This window comes from Podarcis filfolensis (genome assembly GCF_964270895.1).
Source record: "Podarcis filfolensis genome assembly, chromosome: 8".
In the NCBI taxonomy this organism is placed as follows: domain Eukaryota; kingdom Metazoa; phylum Chordata; class Lepidosauria; order Squamata; family Lacertidae; genus Podarcis; species Podarcis filfolensis.
In genome coordinates, this window is record NC_139611.1 from 32,377,762 (window position 1) to 32,397,091 (window position 19,330).

At 46.2% G+C, this 19,330-nt stretch overlaps 1 protein-coding gene and 1 long non-coding RNA gene across 3 annotated transcripts in view; one reads left to right on the top strand and one right to left on the bottom strand.

Moving 5' to 3' along the window:
• The window catches only part of NETO2 (neuropilin and tolloid like 2), a 37,746-nt gene extending 28,824 nt beyond the window's left edge, over window positions 1-8,922 (bottom strand). Inside the window, exon 1 of one of the 2 annotated variants that reach the window (XM_083626061.1) lies at window positions 8,002-8,922. In XM_083626061.1, coding sequence (XP_083482187.1) covers window positions 8,002-8,035 — 34 coding nt within the window. In that variant the 5' untranslated portion in view covers window positions 8,036-8,922. The remainder of the gene's footprint in view (window positions 1-8,001) is intronic. The other variant, XM_083626060.1, reaches the window with a different exon arrangement.
• A 1,998-nt stretch (window positions 8,923-10,920) lies between these two features.
• On the top strand, window positions 10,921-14,518 carry LOC310768287. Its single transcript, XR_014551265.1, has 2 exons — window positions 10,921-12,109; window positions 12,493-14,518. It is a non-coding gene; the product is annotated as an uncharacterized lncRNA (long non-coding RNA).
• Window positions 14,519-19,330: the final 4,812 nt, after the last annotated feature.

Sequence of the window (19,330 nt, forward strand, 5' to 3'; positions counted from 1 at the left end):
ATCCAGTAGGCTTCATGGCTCCATGGAGATTTGAACCCTGGTCTCCCAGGTCCTAGTTTGACGCTCTAACCACTACACCACACTGGCTGTCATATTGGTTATGCTAGGCTTCCCCAATCTGGTGCCCTTCAGCTCTTCTGGGATGCAACTCCCATCAGCCCCAGAATCATAGGGCCATACTGCCTGCAGTGGAAGGACGTCCAGTGTTCTTAAAGCAACCTCTACCAACCTAGTGCCCTCAGTTTGTTTTGAACTACAACTTGCAGTCAGCCCCAGCCAGCAGCTGTGCTTCAGGGCACCAGTTTAGGTAAGGATGAGCTAAGCAGTTACAGTTGCTACAGTAGGGAGCATCTATTGCCAGTACAAACTTCTGCCTGAGAGAGAAAGGAAGAGAAGCAAGTGTTTTGCACTAACACAAGGAGGATTCATTGGGGATAGCAATTCAACAGTGGTAGCAATCAGTCCTTGAAGAATGTGTTTCTCCTCTCTGTCAAGTCCAATGTAAAGCCTGTTTAATCTCAAACAGTTATAAGGCATCACTCTTCAAAACTTGGCATTGTAGCCACAGGGGCTAAGAATTTAGCTTTAACATTCCGAATTTTATTCTTATTATTTAAAAAGTGGTGGCAGTAGTAGATTCGTAACTGGCATCAAACTAGCATTTCTGGCCAATGATCTTGAGTCATTCTTCCTTACATTTTAGAGAATTCTGATAATACCATTGCTAGACTTTCACAACCATACCTAACGCTATATACCACCCCTCTTCCCAGTTGCTGGGAAGAGATCACAGGTTTACAAGCCATCTAGCAGAAAAGGGAAGGGAAATCTCCAGCAGAAAACCTCAGTTGCAGTCAGGCAAGTAAAAGATACACAAATAGCATCCTATTACAGTGATGAGGTGTGCTATGACTATTTTAAAAGGGGGCGCAGTATGGACAACAATATTTCACCGTGTTGTCCCCAAAGTACTGATGCCTCAATTTCACCAACCCTATACACAACTGGGGAAAAGGCACAGCACATCTGCTGTACAACTCTATATTCCCTTTCCCCTACAGAACAGTTTGTGTGTGACTAGAGTGCAATCTCTTTGTGCGAGAAACTGAAAAGTAGACAAAAAATTATACTGATGGGTTGTAGTAACTAAGTTTTACTTAGAGTAGATCCAACAAAATTAATAAATGTAAGTTAGTCATGTTCATTCATTTCAACAAGTCTACTCCAAGTAAAACTTAGTTGAATGCCACCCAATATTAATTAAGATGGATGGATGTGTGTGTGTGTGTGTGTGTGTGTGTAGAAAAATAGCACAGATATTAATTGGCTACCTCCTATCCCATCATCTACGTCCCATACACTTGATGAACTCTTGTGAGCACTATCCCTGATCATTTTCCTATTCTCTCAACTGATTTTAAAGTTCTTATCTTAGAGAGTTAAATCCCCATCCTATCACAAAGGCCAATTCTGCTCCTAAAACTATATATAAAATTGGTTCTGCAGAAACTGAAGTCTTGGATAGAACTTACTCATTCTCACAGCCAGAGTTTATAGGTTTTATAGTAGGGATTGTATGAAAAAGTTTAACAGCATCTGGCAAAGCTTCCTAGTTTTCCCACTTCTCTTCCCCTTCCCAATATCTTTTCCTTCTTTTTTCCCCTTCAAGTTGTACATCCCATATGAATTGGTGACTGGGACAGAGTGGGGAGAGGAAATGAGGTTCCTCTTGTAGGGCTTTGGGTTGGGTTGGTGATGCGTGGGAATGTATTGTGAAGAGAATGAGGTTCATTAGATGACTGCTTTAGTAAACTGTTTCTATATAAATAAATGGAAATAAGAACCACTGTTCTTTCTTTTAAGCCGCCAGCACATTATCTCAGCTAACAGTGGAATCACTGCCATATCAATCTCACCTTTATATACAACGGGGCTTTGCAATGGTTACTAGAGACCTATTATAGTTTGTTTCAGCACCGAGGCAGATGCTCTCTGCTTGCATGCTCTCCTCAGAACCCAGCAGGCCTTTAGTGAGTGGAAAATCTGGGATATTAATTCCACTTGAAGCAGCATTAGCTTCCATTCCATGATCTCTCTGTGTGTGTCTCAAAGGAAGCTGTACAGGGAACCAAAGGCAGCTCACTTCCCAGAAATTCAGGCATTCCCGTTCTGTTTGTGCACACAATATTTAGATCATAAGCTAGAGACATGTTCAGGAGCCTTCAGATCAATGTCTATTCTATCCTGGTGTTTTGCCTCTCTAGCCGAAACAATTCAATATGCTTTCTCTTTGGTAAAGGTCAATGGGTTCTTTGCTGCTATCATGCAGGACATTTCAGAAGGTAATTTAAAATACACATAAAAAACGAGTATTGGATATGAAGCCACAACAAGTGATATCCAGCTAAGTCTTAGTAGGCCCAAGTTATTTATGTTCATTGATTTCAATGGGTCTACTCTCAAGTATGAGGAACATTGGCTATCACCCTATAACTCTGTACAAATGACTGCTGTTTCTGGGTTTTCATAAAAAGAGAAAATGAAACACACACACACACATGACTCAAAACAATAACAAGTGGTGGGATTCAGCTAAGATCTACTAAAAGAAGACCCGCTGAAATTAATGGACTTCAGTTTGTTACATCTAATGGTTTTAATTGGTCTGCTCTGAGTAGAATTACTGCTGGGTATGTCTGAGTTTCTTACATGTTTAATTCAACATCTTGCTCATAGTCATTCTTTTCTCAATGCTGCCCCAGGGTGATGTTAATCAAGTTCACAAAGAGGTTCTGAAGTTGGGTCTGCCTTCCTCATCCCTAGAAACAAGAAGCTTAACACCTGGACAACATTACTCTCCAGAACTCCTGGACAAGGATGGGTAGGATAAAGTACAATTACAAAAACCCAAAACGAGAAGTTTAATATTGTTGCAGAAGAACAATATGGAAGAAGCAAATGAAGGCTTTGCTATTCTCCCAAACCAAAGGTTCCGTTTTGAAAATGAACAAGGAGCTTTCTTTAGCAAATGGAATGCAGCAGTTAACAAACCCTGAAGTGACTCAGAAATGTAGGCTTCTACTGAATGCAGATTGAACTCTACTTATAATCATAAAGGGACTGGAATGTTAAATCTTCAGAAAGAAATGTCATTAAGTGGCAGTTCTCCCTATCGTTGGAAAACATCCATTAGATTCACAGGAGAGTAGTTTTTACACACTGCTTGAAGTTTCATTGTTACAGGACCAAATAGGAGTACCCGAATTTACAGAAGCTTTAGTTCATTCCAGAATTTGATACATTTCAAAGGAATGCTATTACACAGCCAGAGAAGAGCAACAATGTGTTCCTATATAGCTGGTTTTGCAATCGGCAAGTTAGGTTTTATGTCTTAATATTGGGAGGTTTTATGCCTTAATACTGCGTGACAGTTAGAATCAAGGCATTTACATGGCTAACGTTTGGTTCTGGAGGAAGCAGGAGGGTGGAAACGCCACTGAGAAATGTTTCCTCACAGTCTTAACACACTTAATTGAACAGTGGTGGCTGGCACCCAGTAAGACTGGTGGGAGGCCAAGAGCTCGAGGAGTCGGAGCCAACAAATTCTTAGTTTTGTCCTCACCCTCCTCCCTTCTACAACAGCAATACTGAGAGCAGATCCACACTATGCATTGAAAGCATACTCAACACACCTTTAAAAGCACATGACTTTCCCCAAATAATACTGGGAACTGTAGTTTTCTCTTCTCATAGCTCTCGTTTGCAGCAGCCTCATGAAACTACAGTTTCTAGTTCTTTTGAGGAAGTCATGTGCTTCAAATGCATCATGTAGATCTGCCCACACCAGACTAAGGAGGAGGAAGCGAACAGGCATTGCCACACCCTGGGCAGGTTATAAATAAGATGGGAGGCTGGCTGAGGGCAGACTGAGATTGCTGGGGCAATGCCCCACATGCCCTAACAGACCAGCATCCCCCCTGTAGTGGAAAGTTAGGTTAACACTGGTCAGGCAGGACTTGCTCAGCAAATTCTGTCAGGTACCACAACCTCAGAATTGTCCTTTCTCCAAAACTTGTTGAAATTGTCTACTGTAACTTCTTTGCCACATAAGAACTTTAAGGAACTTACTTTTATACCAAGTAAACTAGATATAATTAATCCAAGTATACAACTTACTTCAAAGCCTAACTTTGGGGTCAGCAAAATTGCGAAAGAAGCTACATTTATCATGTTGGATCCAATTATGTTTTCAGCTGTGAAACAGCTAAACCACCCAGAGCAATCCTCCAAAAATGTAACTGCGTTACACAAGTTACGTAATATACAGAACTGCTATCATAGTGAATTCAGCACCAAGTTAAAAACTAATGGGATGACATACTCTTGATTCTCTATTAAGTGTCTAAAAATGGAATTTCAGAGGGATTACAATCTTCAGAAAGACTGAGAACTATTCATAGCAGTTTCTTTTTAGATCATCAGATGGAGACACTTTCTGGATTACAGCTAAGAAATTATCTTATAGAAATCTCCTTTTAAATTCATGCAATAACCTGGTTATACAGGAACCTAGCAGACAGGATAAAGCAATCATAGGTTATTTGCAAAGTCAGTATCAAGTTATTTGAAGTATGCTATGCAACACAAACTCAAGTGTCACAAACGAACAGCGAGATGAATTGCAGGCGCTTTGATTTATAACCACAATATCCTATTACTTTAGTGCTGCTGCCAGCATGCATCCTACCCCAAATATGCCACCCCAAAGTGTTGGGCTTCTCATCCAAGGACCAGGAGGGAAGACCTGAGCTTCAAAAGCTCAGTAAGCTGTGGATGGCCCTTGGTAACTTCTTATTCCTATTTAAATGCTAAATCTTGCTTGTCACCTTCTATAGCAAAGTATCAGAATTAGGTAGCATACAAACATATTTTAAATATTAGCAGCATCAATGAAACAGGCTGGATAAAGGCGTGGGAGCACTAAAAGATGTAGACGAACTGATGCCTGCTTATAGCTCACTTACACTTTGCATGTGCAATTAACCTTCCAATGATGAGCTCATGATACACAGGCTTTATACTACAGATCTTACTACACCATTGTTAATGGAATGTTTCAATATCTATATAGATGTGCTGTTAATAGCTCTCTGTTTTCTTAGCCAAAACTGAAAAACCACTGAAGCACAGCAATTAACTCACGTACAAGGTATTCATAGAGGCAAACATCGTGTTACAGGGTAATATTCCTGGACCTAAAATGTCAGTATTTCTTTTCGTCATTATCTGTCCAAACTATTCTGTGTCATACAAAATGTATGAATACATGACAGGATGAAGATAAACTTTGCCACCTCAACACCATAAGAGGTCAGCCTAGCACAGGAGGCAAACATCATTCTATTTGCAGTATTTATCAGCTTGCTCCTTAAATTAGGAAAGCAAACATTCCATACAACTCTATTTCCTGATAGAATATTTTAGCAGAATGTCCTGATTGCTATGCCATGTCCAGAGTAATTAAAATATATGAAAGTTGCAAAACATCTGGTGCGCCTCGTTTTCATATAAATGGTTCTCTTTCTACAGTTTTGCTGCAGAAATATGGAAGACGAATACTATATTGTATAAACCAAGGAAGTTTCAGGTAACAAGGATTTTAAAAAACCAAACAGCAACATCAACAACAACAAATAACCGACACACTGTTTGAACCTTGCTCAGTGAAATAAAAAATTAAAAAGATTCAGGAGCGGAACCTATGGTGCAGCTTCCTCTTGTTTCAAAAAAGTATTTTAAACATGCTTCCACTTATGAATGGTAATAAAGCTGCACACTTTGGAAGGTTCAATTCTCAATACCATCACCTGTGCTACCATTTCCAAAGACAAACTGGGAGCCTTGGATTTCCTCCAGGTTTCTTTGGCTTTCAACACACTCGCTATTCCTGGCTAGAAACCTGGCTGGGAATCTGTTATTTCTCTCCTTATGCAGCTCAACAGTTCTAAAATAAGGGCTGTCTCCTGCTACCTGCAGCTCTGTGACAGTCAGCAACAAGACACAACAAAACGAACACCTGGCAGTCCTTAAAGTTGTATGTACTCATAGGGACACTCCACAATCACCTGGACTACCTTTGTCGGCGGCAGAACCAGAATTCCACCCACCCACTGAAAACCTAGTGGGTGGGATTTTCCTTGGGATTTCCTAACTCTCAGTTGCTACTCAGTCATCCCCACCCACCCCCGAGAAACAAACTTCCCCAGCTTTGTAGTTGGACGGAAGCATACTCAGGTGAGCCCAAGGAATCAACTATGGATGTTCTCAGGTGGCCGGTCTCCACGCACTATGGAAAAATAAACCAGTGCGTGTATATAAAACCCAGGAATTTCGGAGGTGGGTGGAAGGGAACTGAGAAAGTGCCAACTATAACTAGCTACTGTGCTGCAGTTGTTTCCAGAGAGCCTATAGCTGCAGATCATCCTATTGGAACAAAGGAACACCTGGGCAGTTTCTTCCACCCTTTATGGGATTTGTCACCACTGAATGCAACACATACTTCTAATAAAAGTTTAATGGTACGTTGTAAATATGCTACGGATTAGTTGGTGGGACCCCAGGCAGACAGGCACCGTGCCAGCCACAGCCATGCTGAGCACTGCTGACATTTCCTTTGACAGGTAAAGGGCACCTTGCCAGAAGTGTCTTGACCCAGACTCTGATTAGTAGATCTAGGCCATTAAACTTTCACAAAGAGCAAGTGATACAAATCTGGGCCAAACCTTAATCTTCGGAAGGATGGGGAGGAGAGAGTAAGAGAGCTACTCGCCTATTGCAAGCAACCCTGGGCTTGGAAGATATTGGTGTGGGCCACAGCTTTTCCAAGAAAAAGTCACAGCACACCTACCACACTGAGGTGGAGAACATTGGGCTCTGTTTCCTGGGTGTGCAGGTGGGGTGGGGATAGAAAGAGGAAGGGGGGAAAGTCGTGTGCCAATCAGGAAATGCTAGGTCTTCATGTAGAGGGCAGAGAGTGTCTCAATGCCTTTGGGGTATACTTGGATGTCCAGATTACTACCCAATGTGCTGGCAGCATCATGTACCTGCAGAGATGCCAAATCGCAGGGCATATGGGTGGGGGTGGGAGGTTGGTTAAAAATGGGTCCAGCTCTTCACTCTCTACCTCCCAAGAAGCTTAAAAACCGTGAGGCCGGAGCAGTATTTACCAAACAGGGTTACGACCTGAATGGAGGCAAACCCCACCCAACCCCATCTCTCCCATAACATTGCAGCATTCTCAGATCATGGAAATTTGGGGGTGGCGGCGGGGCAGGGGAATGAAGAGCTGAATGCTCCACACATCTTTGAAAAGTCAAAACATGGCTGAAACTGGAGCAGAAGAACAGCGGGATCACACACATACTGAGCAGAAAACCTCAACACACCCACATCCCTGTCAAATAGGGGAAAAAGGCAGCCCTGGAGATGTCCTGGGGCACACCTCCACCTGCCCACCCCCCCTACCCCTTTCGTGGCTGGAAGATTGCAGCATCTGTGCTCCAGCATCTGGCTGTTCTCCTAGATGTCAGGGATTAACCCCACTTAACCCCCTAGGGTGGATGTGAAGGGGGGGGGGAGAGAGAGAAGCAGCTGGCTGGCCACTTTGGGGAGCTGAGAGAGGGAGAGATGGTCCCCGTTGAGCTGATCAGGGGGAAGAAAGGGAATAATTCTCTCCCCCCCCTCCCCAGGTCCTTAAAGAGACTTTCTTCTCCATGCCTCCTGCCATGCTCAAGTCTTGGGCATCCAGATTTTTCAGGGAGATGAGCAGCAAAGGAGGCTCCCCTGTTAAGGAGAATAATGGCAATAACGGCAGTGGTGACTAGGAAAATAAACGATGGCAACAAAAAAAACCGAACAAAAAAACCCCGATGATCGAGATGAATGGTGATGATGTCTGAAATCCTGGGCGCTCTCCAACCCCATCTCCAGTTTTCCTCCTACCTTCCAGCACCGAGTAGACCTTGACCAGAGCCATCTTCCCTCCTCCTCCGCGGTCTCTCCGCGCACCTGTGGCCGGGGGAGGGGCGAAGGGGGTCGGGGGCGAGAGAGGTGAGAAGCGCCGCGCTCCCTCCCTCTCTCTCAGCGTGAGGGGCTCCTCGTCTCCTCACCCGCCGCCGCCGCCGCCGCCGCCGCCACCATCATCGCCCCCCGCGCCTCCGCCAGCGGCGACGACGACCCCCGCCGGTCAGACTCGCTTCGCCCTTCGCCGGCACGACGCCCTCGAGTCCCGCCGCCTCTGGCCGCGGCTCCAGCCCGGCCGCCCCTTCATGCCCACCAGGGCGCGCCTGCTGGCGGGAAACTTCCTCGGAGGAGAGGAACGGGAGCAGGGGAGGAAGAAGAAGAAGAAGATACGGGCAGCGGCGCCGCCGCTCCTGCCTCAGCCGAGTCCCATGGAGCGCGTGGAGCCCGCGCGCAAAGAAGGAAGCAGGACGGAGCGAGGCTGCGGGTCCCTCCCCTCGGCGCTCACAAGTCCTCTGCCGGCGGCGGCGGCGGCAAGAGGAGGAAAGCCACGCCGCTCCGCATCCCCTCAGCTCGCTCTCTGGAAACGGTTTCCCCCCTCACGCCGCCTCCGCCACCCGCCCCTCGAGCAGCAGCTCCGACGACGAAGCGCCCGCGCCGCCCAGGCAGCCTGAGAGTGTGTGAGAGGCAGGCAGGGAGGAGGGGAGAGTCCGCCCGAGAGGAGCCGCTTTCTACGCATGTGCCCCGTCGGCCCGTCCGCCCGTCCGCCCGCCCACCGCCCCTCGCGCGCCGCCTCAGAGGCAAGGGGCACCTCCGGGGTCTTTCCCGCCCCTCCGTCCCGCCTGCCCTCTTCCTCGCCGCCGCCGTCTTGCCTCGCGGCACCGGCGAGGGGGCGGGTGTGTGGGGTGACGTAGCTTCGTCCTCCGCCCCCCATATTCCCTCACCCGTCATAACCCCACTTTTCTTTTTAAGGTGAGGGGATACGGCCGGGCTGAATCTACACCTTTTACACATACGAGGCCGAGGGAAAGAGTCAAAAAGTAGCCTCGGCTGAGGGTTTCTTCCAGCGCGATCCTATACGGGAGGGTGCGTAGGTTCGTTCGCGCAGCCTGAAAAAGCCCGGGGCGAGGAGCTCATTTCATTCTGCTGCGACAAGTCATTTTAGGTGGGTGCCCGAGGAGCACCCACAATATTCCCCATGAAGGGACCGGGCACCCACAAATTTCGGCGCCGGACCCATGCACGCTGCGTGGCACCCACGCTCGCGGGGCCAAGTTTTGCACCCGGCTTTTCTTCCCAGGAGCTGAGGGGTCATTCCCCATGAAGGGACCGGGCAGGGTCGTCGTCCCCGCGCGCCCTTTACGGGACGAAGGAGAGCGACTGACCGGCTGACTGACTTCATGTCACCCAGTTGGGCTTGAGTCAGAGGGCGCGTTTGAAACCAGGGGGCCGCCAGACCGAGGGAGGGGCCCAGAGGTGCTTTTCAGACGGAGATGAATCCGCCACTCTTAATAACGACATCGCCGCTTCGGCCGCGTTTAATTGCCACCACCGCTTACTCCCGATGTAAGGCGAGGAGTGTCGTTGCCTGTGTAGCCAAAACGGCACCATCCGCGCGGAAAAAATCGGGGAAATCCCAAGATCTATGCCCCCAACTGGAATAAAATATTGTGTGTGTGGGGGGGTCAGCCTGGTAAGCCCTGCCCCATATAATCTATCTATCTATCTATCTATCTATCTATCTATCTATCTATCTATCTATCTATCTCAGCGCAGTGTGACGTAGTGGTTGGAGCGTTGGACTAGGACCTGGGAGATCTGGGTTCGAATCCCTGCTCAGCCTGAAGCTCACTGAGTGACCTGGACCAGTCACGCTCCCTCGGCCTAACGTCCTTGACAGGGTTGTTGTGAGGATAACGCGAGGAAGCGGGAAGAGGCGTCTCTGTTTCCACCTTGAGCTCCCTGGAGCAAAGGTGGGACACTATTGTAAAAATCAATGGAGAAAAGGCTGCGACTGATTGGAGAGGGGGAATTTTGGGTGAAGTGAAAAGAAAAAAGGGGTAACAACTGAAAGGGCTAGGGAGAAATAGGAAAAGGGATGATTTATCCTTTTTTTCTGAGATAGGAAATGAAAAGGGGGTTGGCGGTCCTTATTTTTGCGCATAGCAATAGGAAGGAGAGTGGACGAGGTTAATTTAAATCAGAACTGCCCAAGAGAGGGTTGGCCTCAGAAACCAATGCCAGGCCTCCCATGAAGCCACACTAAAGGCGAGAGCGTTTCTGAGCATACACAAAATGCCTTTGCCTTTGCTGTCAGCTGGAGGAGCTGGAGCTGGGGACCAAGCGAGCGCCATCTGTAGACTCGCCTGAGTCCTGGCAACGCACGGTTGCCTTCCCTTAATCGTCACATCAACCCTGCGAGGTGCGCTCAGAGACCCGGCTGTCCGGGGATGAGAAGCTCTGGGCTCCCCAGTCGAAGCGCAAAATCCTCGGTGTTCTTCCACGATTTCACGCGTTTCTCTCCGTGTTTCGAGAGCTCACAGGGCGCGGCAGTGTCCCTCCCGGCGTCTCCCTTTCCCAAAGCGCGCGTCTCTCTCCCCAATTGCCGCCGATACAAGTTCCTGACTTGGTGGGAGACGCTGGGTGGATCCCAGGAGGGATCGGCTGGTCCAACCCCCAAGCGCGCGGATTGAATGGGGAGCAGCAGACAGACCTCACGTTAAAAGTGCCATTTCTTCCCCATTACAGGGCCAAGCAGAGAAATCGGTGGATGAATTTGCGGTGGTGGCGCCGGTGACACGGCTGGAGACTCCGGCGAAGTGCAAATCCCCGCCGATCGCGCCTCCGCCTTGACTGCGTTTTGCTCATCGCGCTTGCCCGAGAGAAACCCAGTGAGTTAAGATGATCGCACTTTTTATCGGATTAACTTCTGTCCCATCTTCTGCGACTGGAGGGGCCGAAGCAAACAAGCAGCGATACACACACCCTCCCATACACCCGCGACCGAGCGGATCCATCTCGATCTGGACGGTCGTTCAGATAAGGTCCTTCCTTCCTACTGGACATGCTCTGCATGGACGGCAAAAATGCGCAAGCAGTGGCTGCTTTGGAAACATTCAGGAAGAAGCATCCTTGATCGGTTGGCTGATGGATGCCTTCTGCAGCTGCTGGTCTTGACCGGGGGGGGCAGCCAACGCTGCGTGGCCCTCCAGATGTTGTGGACTACGACTCCCAACATCCCTGGCCATGGGCCATGTTGGCCCGGGGCTGATGGGAATTGTATCCCGCAGCACCTGGAGGGCACCACGTGGGCTAGCACCCCTGTTCTAAACCGTGCTCAGCTCCTAAAGGAAGGGCACTCCCGAAGATCAAAGTCTGCCTGGAAACAATGCCCTCTCATGTGGCTGCTGTCCTCCCTCCACCCACCCTGTTGCTGATGTAGAGACACTGGGGCATGGCTGATGTGGAAAGGCAGGATACAAACCTACTAAGTAGCTCCTGAGGGGTGAGGCAAATGCACTCTGCATCTGTTCAGAGCTGCTGCTGCCACCTACTCTTAACCAGAGAAGTTTCAGGGTTGTGTCCCAACATTGAAAATGCACACCAGGACTGAGCCTTTGCTGCTGTCAAAGTCTTGGTTCCAGAGAACTGTAACTATTTCCTGCCAGTAATTGGAGAGCCACTATGAGTGTGAGCACACACATTCCATCTAGGAGATGCCTGCACCACTCCACAGGGAAGAACTGGATTGTTTTGTGTCCTTTCTTCATCCAGCTCCATTCCTGGTCCAGCAGTAATATTTGGCTCATCATGCTTCTTCTCTCCCACAACGAGCCACAATCTCTTCTCAACAGCTTTTCCTATTTTTTTGGTTGCAGCAAAGTGGTGGAAGAAAGCTAAAATCTAGTTAGGTAATTTTAGTCTTTGGACTTCGAACCTCCTCGCTAGATGCCGATGTGTAATTACTTCACTTATTTAAAAATGTGATAAGTCATTCCTGCTGTGTGTGTGGCTTCTGCTCATTCCACTGTTTGTGGACCTAAACTTCTGCCCCCAAGTCCTGCTCTGTTGTTGCCACTCTAAGCTTAAAGTAAAGGTAAAGGTACCCCTGCCCGTTCGGGCCAGACGTGACTGACTCTAGGGTTGCGCGCTTATCTCGCTCAAGAGGCCGGGAGCCGGCACCGTCCGAAGACACTTCTGGGTCACGTGGCCAGTGTGACGAAGCAGCAGCTGGCGAGCCAGCACCAGCGCCACACACGGAAGCGCTGTTTACCTTCCTGCTATAAAGCGGTACCTATTTATCTACTTGCACTTAGGGGTGCTTTCGAACTGCTAGGTGGGCAGGAGCTGGGACCGAATGACATTAGCTCACCCCGGCGCAGGGATTCGAACCGCCGACCTTACGATCAGCAAGTCCTAGGCACTGAGGTTTTACCCACAGCGCCACCTGCGTCCCCTAACTCTAAGCTTAAGTCGGTTCTAATGATTTCAAGAAAATTTTCCCAACCGGTTTTCCAGTGGAAACATCTGAGACATTTGGAAAATGAAGGTGTGGGAATAGCTCCTGAGAACACAGAATTCAGAATTCACTATAGGGCTGTTTGCCATTAGCACATTGAAACTGTTTTCAGAAAGTTTGCAGCTATGGTCCTCTCCCTCATTTTCTGGGTGTGTGATAATCCCACTTTTGCAAGCCTATAATCACTTCTGCCTTTCTTGCTATCTCAACCTTTGAGATAAGGTTTAACAGCAGAGCTTTCCCTGCAAACTTGCTCCTAAACAATATTGAAAAGGGTGATGATACTTATGAATGGCCTCAAAGTTCTAGGTGCTTTACAAAAACTGTGAGTTAAAGACAAGCCCCGGTCTCAGGCTTTCAATGTAGTAAGGTTATACGAGTTCATGTGTGCATCACACAAACTCCTATGATTATTAAATCTGACAAGTCAATTACTTGAGAATAATGCATATTCTCAATAGCATGCACAGGAATGGGCACACCTGCCAATACAAACTTTAGTGATCAATATTGTTTTGCAGTTGGTATCCTGATGGCAGTATTTCACTTGTCAGGGTCTCAGTACTTAAGGAAGCAATTTGCAACTGAATCCAAAGAGCTAGTAAATCCAATAAACTGCCTGTAAATTAGATGGACACTTATAAAGGTTGCCTTTTGATATCTGTTTTAATGGCTGAGCTTACTCACTAGAGCTTGAACAACAATAGATTCCATCTCTTATGAATTCTGGTGTTGTCCTAATGTGTTTTAGCCACTTTGATTTTTTTTGTATTACTATTATTATTATTGTGTTGGTAGCTTAGCCATCCTTACCCAAACCGAACAAAAGTAATTTGCTAGCTTTTGTACATCTTTTTTTTTCCAGACGTGCAAGGTCTAATGGTGACAAAATTGTGCACACTTTCGATTTGCACAGTATTTTAGAGGAGCCTATGAATCTCGTATGAAGTTGAATAGGGGGATGGGCTGGAAATGAGCTAGCAACACAGGAAATAGTGGTATCAAATGTGTATTTTTGGTGCAGCAGATGGCGCCATTTCATCTAATAGCCCCTCTCTGGCAGAATAGGATCCTGGGCATTGAAGATGCTGCATCAGTGCTGTAGAAGTCAGGGTCATAAGCTTGGTGCTAATTTGCATTTCTCTTTGTAATTCTCCCCCCCCTCCCCTGCAGTTTCTTCATAGGGTAAGCACAGCCACAGGATTTTCAGACATCTGAGCTACATGCTGTACTGTAAAACTATTGTGCTATTTCCCTCTTAGGTATCCTGTACCTCTTTATGTATATACACCTAGTTGGAGATGTAGTTGCTGTTAGCCTGTGAAACTTAAATGAATGAAACAAACTATATAGATATAAAGTCAGGCCTTTTTTCAGCCGGAACTCACCGGAACTCAGTTCTGGCATCTCTCAGGTGGGTATCATTGCCAATTATAAGAGAACAAAGGAGGCGTTCATGGTGAGTCCTGGCACCTCTTTTTCAAGAAAAATAGCACTGTATAAAGGCCATGCTATTCAGCAAAGCTGGAATGCTAGTGTTAAAAGTCACCTTGAGTGACAGAAATGCAACTTGTTAAGAATTCCGCTTGCACTCAGGCTAAAGCAGCTGCTTCCAGCTCAAAACTTGTGCAACCTCCCTGTGTAGGTATAACTGGGACGGCTGTTGAGGGTGTTGCTATTCACCATACTGCCCTCAGTATACATAGGGTGGTCCAATGGTTGCAGTGTTGGACTAGGACCTGGGAGAGACCAGGGTTCAAATTCTCACTCAGCACAGAAGCTGGCTGGGTGACCTTTGGCCAGTCACTGCTAACCTGTTGCACTCACCACATGGGAACTTTCCCTGCTAATTGATCACACCCCCATCAATAGGCTGAGAAGGCTGGAGGGAGGGTGGCAAGTGCCCTATTTTCCAGAGGAGAGTCCTCTGTTGCAAAGTGTCCGCTGATGCTGTTTAAATAAATAAAAAAGTATCTTGTAGTGTTGTATGCTTTGTTTTAATTTTAAGTTGCCTACAGCCATCATGTGTTAGGCAACACACACACTTATTCTCTCTCTCTCTCTAAATAATAATAATAAACTTTTTACTTTGAAGGGCTTTTAAGATAAACAACCATGTGAAGTGGCAGCAGAATCATAGAAGACTTGAAGCAGCCCATCAACAGCTAGTACCTGGCTCACCTGCTCACACTCATTAAGGAGAGGTGTACTGTATTGCAATTTGCATTAATTATTTCCAAATTAGCATCTATACATATCAAGCAGTATAGATGTCTTCCTCTTCTTAGCTGATTAATTTCTTCTAGCTGGAGGGGATAGTGAAAGGAAGTTTCTACTCCCCTTATCTACCCATCTCCCGCTCAGTGGATAATTATCCCTAGAAGTGTGTGTGGAAGGATAAGGGAAAATTAACCACTAAGGAGAGAGAGAGAGAGAGAGAGAGAGAGAGAAAGAGAAAGAGAGAGAGAGAAGAATAGATCAATAAGAGAAACAGAGGGGGCCTGTGGCTCTTTTTTCAGCCACCCCCCCCCCATTTTTCCTCACTGGTGTTTTGTTTTGTTTTTTTGCAGAATTCTCAATATACAGCGGTCTTAAGTGATCAAGTAGAACATATAACCATGCAGGTTCAGCTTTGGGGGTAATACCAGCATGCAGAAATAAATCTCAACTGGCTGTGAGCCATGGCACTTCTTATGTCAGATTCTAGGGTAGGTTTCCATCTAGGAATAAAAATAAAATGCACAACTAGTTATGCAAACTGGAAACAAAACTGTTCTGAAAGTGGAACCCCCACACTGATGTACTGAAATAGTGGCTGTTAACATATGTGTGATCCAGGAAGAATGGTCTCCAATACGGCCAGGTCACTCTAAACCTAGGTGGCTCTGTTTTGGCACTACAGAGATAAGCACCTGTGAAATAATTTATACAAGCTGGCTAAAACTTGTGACTGCCAGTCAGTGAGGATTAAGAAGCACAGTGTCTCTCCAGTGTAATTGTACCATCATTATTCACAGCAAAACATGAGATTCCCTAAGCCTCTAATATGCAGGTGAGAGACATTTATACACGTGCAAATTATAGACCCTTATCCCACAAATGCTCAGTCGTGCATATGCTTAGTTTGGCCCAAATCTGCGGTGGCTCCTCATGCTTCAGAAGTCAAGGATGCATATCTGCCTTGAAAACATAGCTTATTTATAATAAGCCACCCGCCTCACACACAAACAATACGCAGAGTGCATTACAGATTCAAGGTACATCTAGGAACACACAAATCTGCCGTGTGCCAGGTCAGACTATTTGTCCATCTAGCTCAGCATTGTCTACTCTGATTGGCAGCTGCTGACCAGAATCTCAGGCAGAGGTCTCTGCCATTGCCTGGTATCTGACCCAATTAATTGGATATGCTGGGTACAGAACTTGTGGGATTCTGCATGCAAAGGATCGCTCTACCACGGAGCGATGCTGCCTCTCAAAGAGTGACCTTGCTTCTACCAATCTCCTGCTGAGACTTGAGCTTGCCTCACCTGTTTTTCCCTGCATTTTGGAGCTCTGCACCATGAGCCAATGCAGGTGGCTCAGAAGTGGTGCATTTCCAACGCGAATCCGATGCGACCTCTGTTAGCTGCTCTGTGGAACAAAAGATACAGGCCCCCTACATTCGCATGGTTAGTGCGCATTCCCAAAAGGAGTCTGCATGAAGCTTCTGTGCAGAGGCATCCTTAGGCAGGTGAATCTTCTCTTGGCACATTGTGATCTGATTTACATAAATCAATTGGGGTGTGTGTGTTGGCGGAAAAGAGAATTATTCCTCACAGCAGCAGGTTGAATTCAGTGACATATTTGTCCCTGCAAACTTTGGCTCCGTAGGATTCCATCTTTAGAGTTTCCAAACCAAAGCAAGACTAGGAGAGAAAAATGGAGTCTCTACAGCAAGGAACACTTCACATGATCAGAACACATGAATAGTAAACAGCTGACAAAGGCACGTCCAGGCTCATCTAGACTAACTATCTGAACTGCAACGTAACATGCTATACTTAAAAAAACCCCTGCATCTGCTAGACAGTTTTCTGGAGAACTTTAAAAACTCCAAGCAGCTGTTTTGCAGAGTACAAAATTTCTACACCGAAGTCAAAGCTATTTAGGAATTTAAACACAAGATTGTATCCAAGAATTTACATGTGAGATTGCTCACTTTTTGCTGGAAGCTAAAGATGTCTTCCAACACTGCTCACCAGCAGGATGATTCATAGTCAGCTTATTTGGACTTGCCATAAAAAAAATTATTTTTAACCACACTTGAACAATCAATTTTGAACTTGAGCAGTGCTACTATTGTTTGCAGTGGAACTTATTGATGTTACTGCTAAGAGTTGGAACATCGCAAAGAGGCAACACATGTTTTCTTACCATTAAAATGGGGAAAGCAACCGAAGTAATGCTAGAATGTTTTTTTTCTATCCACTAATCTGTCAGTTTTATAATTACATTGTGCTCTTCCTGCTATAAAGAACACTGTCCAGGTATAGCTTTATAAAAGTGGTGAACCTCAAATTGTTCTGACGATACAAGCTCCATTCATTTTAGCCAAGACTCAGGTGGTACAACACTCAAGAGGTTGTGCATCCCATGGATCTAACAAACAATTCAGTAAAAATCTAAAAGGTGATGAACAGTATTTCTTTATTTAATTGCATTTATTATTAATTTTATTCATTGGTTTTTTTTAACACCGCCCTTCGCCTTAAGACCAAAGGGCAGTTTACAATATAAAAACACAAAAGTACATAGCATAATAACAAGCAAAACCAGTAACATCTTCTCTTGCATCACTGTTTTAAAGAAAGACGGGCGTGGTTCTCAAGCAGCGAACACATTATTAGAATAGAGAGAAGAAAACAACTTCCACACTAGTGGCTTCTTGGAATAAGAACAGCCTATTGGATCAGACCAAATGGCTCAGCTAGTCCAGCATCCTGTTCTCACAGAGGCCAACCAGATGGTTATTGGAAGCCCACAAGCAGGACCCGAATTCAAGAGCACTCTCCCCTTCTGTTGTTTCCAGCAACTGATACTCAGAAGCATTGCTGCCTCCAGCTGTGGAGGCAAAGTATAGCCATCATGGCTAGCAGCCATCGATAGCTTTCTCCTCCATGAATTTGTCCAATCCTCTCTCAAAGCCATCTAAGCTGGTGGCCATCAGTGCCTCCTATGGGAGTGACTTCCATAGTTCTAACTATGTGCTGCATGAAGAAGGACTTCCTTTTATCTGTCCTGGATTTTTCCAACATTCAGCTTCATGTCTTGGTGTACTCTTTGAGATCTGTTTTTGAAACCTTACCTAGCCCATTTGGGAAATCCGGGGCCACGAGACATAGGAATAGCCATAGTTTATAGACTACCCTGAATGTGCACCCTTGTCCTCTCCCCTCAAAAGTTAAACATCTCAGTGTGAGATGAGATATTTCAGGCATTTCTTACCCTTGGTACAACCACCAAACTGTAGCATTAATACAAAATCCCCGTAATACTCCCTATAGCTTTCTCTGTGTATTATCAGTGATATAAAATGAAGGGAGATGGAAATAGCTCCGTACAAAGCCTACTTTCTCTATATTTGGAGTGCACCACAGGAGACCTCTGCCAGGAGCAGGGATGAGGAACCTTAGTTACTGAGGGCAAGTGTGGCTCTCCAGACCTCTCTATTTAGCCTATCCTTGACACTGACTACTTGTCATGATTCCAGCTTTGCACATGCTTGGAATGCTTTTGCTTGGCTGAAATGTGCTCTTGACCTGTAAAAATGCCTCTTTTTTGCAAGCTGCCAGCTTGGTTTAGTGGTTAGAGCAGGCTTCCTCAACCTCGGCCTTCCAGATGTTTTGAGACTACAATTCCCATCATCCCTGACCACTGGTCTTGCTAGCTAGGGATCATGGGAGTTGTAGGCCAAAAACATCTGGAGGGCTGAGGTTGAGGAAGCCTGGGTTAGAGTGTTATACTAGGACCTGGGAGACCCACGATTCAAATCCCCACTCAGGCATGAAGCTCACGGACTCTCAGCCTAACCTATCTCACAGGGTTGTTGCAGGGATTAAATGTGTAGGGGGAGAACCACGTATGCCACTTTCAGCTCCTTAGGGGGAAAATGTGGATTTTAACCACAGCAAATAAATAAGAAGCTTTATAGAAATCTCATTGACTTTTGCATGGCTTGGATGTGTCCTACTGAATGAAGGTTGTCACATGCTTTTCTCCACCTACTTTTGTCTCTGTTCCCACTGGTGTGCGGCACTTGGAAGGTTCCTCATGAGGGAAAGTGGCTCCCAGGCTGAAAATGGTTCCCTACCCCTGTTCTAGATCCGTTAATAGCAGTCATGCAACATGCGGGCAGAAGACTCCATCAAGCATTCTCTAATAAGCAAGGCCTGTGGCAACTAGATAGAAAACGAGTTTCAAGACCAGGGCAAATTTGTACTTTCTTGCTTCTCTCTTGCTACTGTCCCAGGAAGTGCCAAGACTGGGAAGAAGTAAAGCAAATGCAGTCATGATTGGGGACGAGTTTGCATACAGTTTGCTCTAAATATAGATGATCCCAGGTTCAGTTTCTTCCATCTTCATTTGAAATGAATTCAAGCCATAAGCTTAGGAAAGACTACTGGTGTGTGAGACCTAGGAGAGTTGCTGTCAGAGTAGACCAACGGCCTGAGCAACTCAGGATAAGACAGCTTCACATGTTCATGTGTTTCCCGTTTCTCCAACTCATTTTTTTCCCTTTTGATTTTCCTT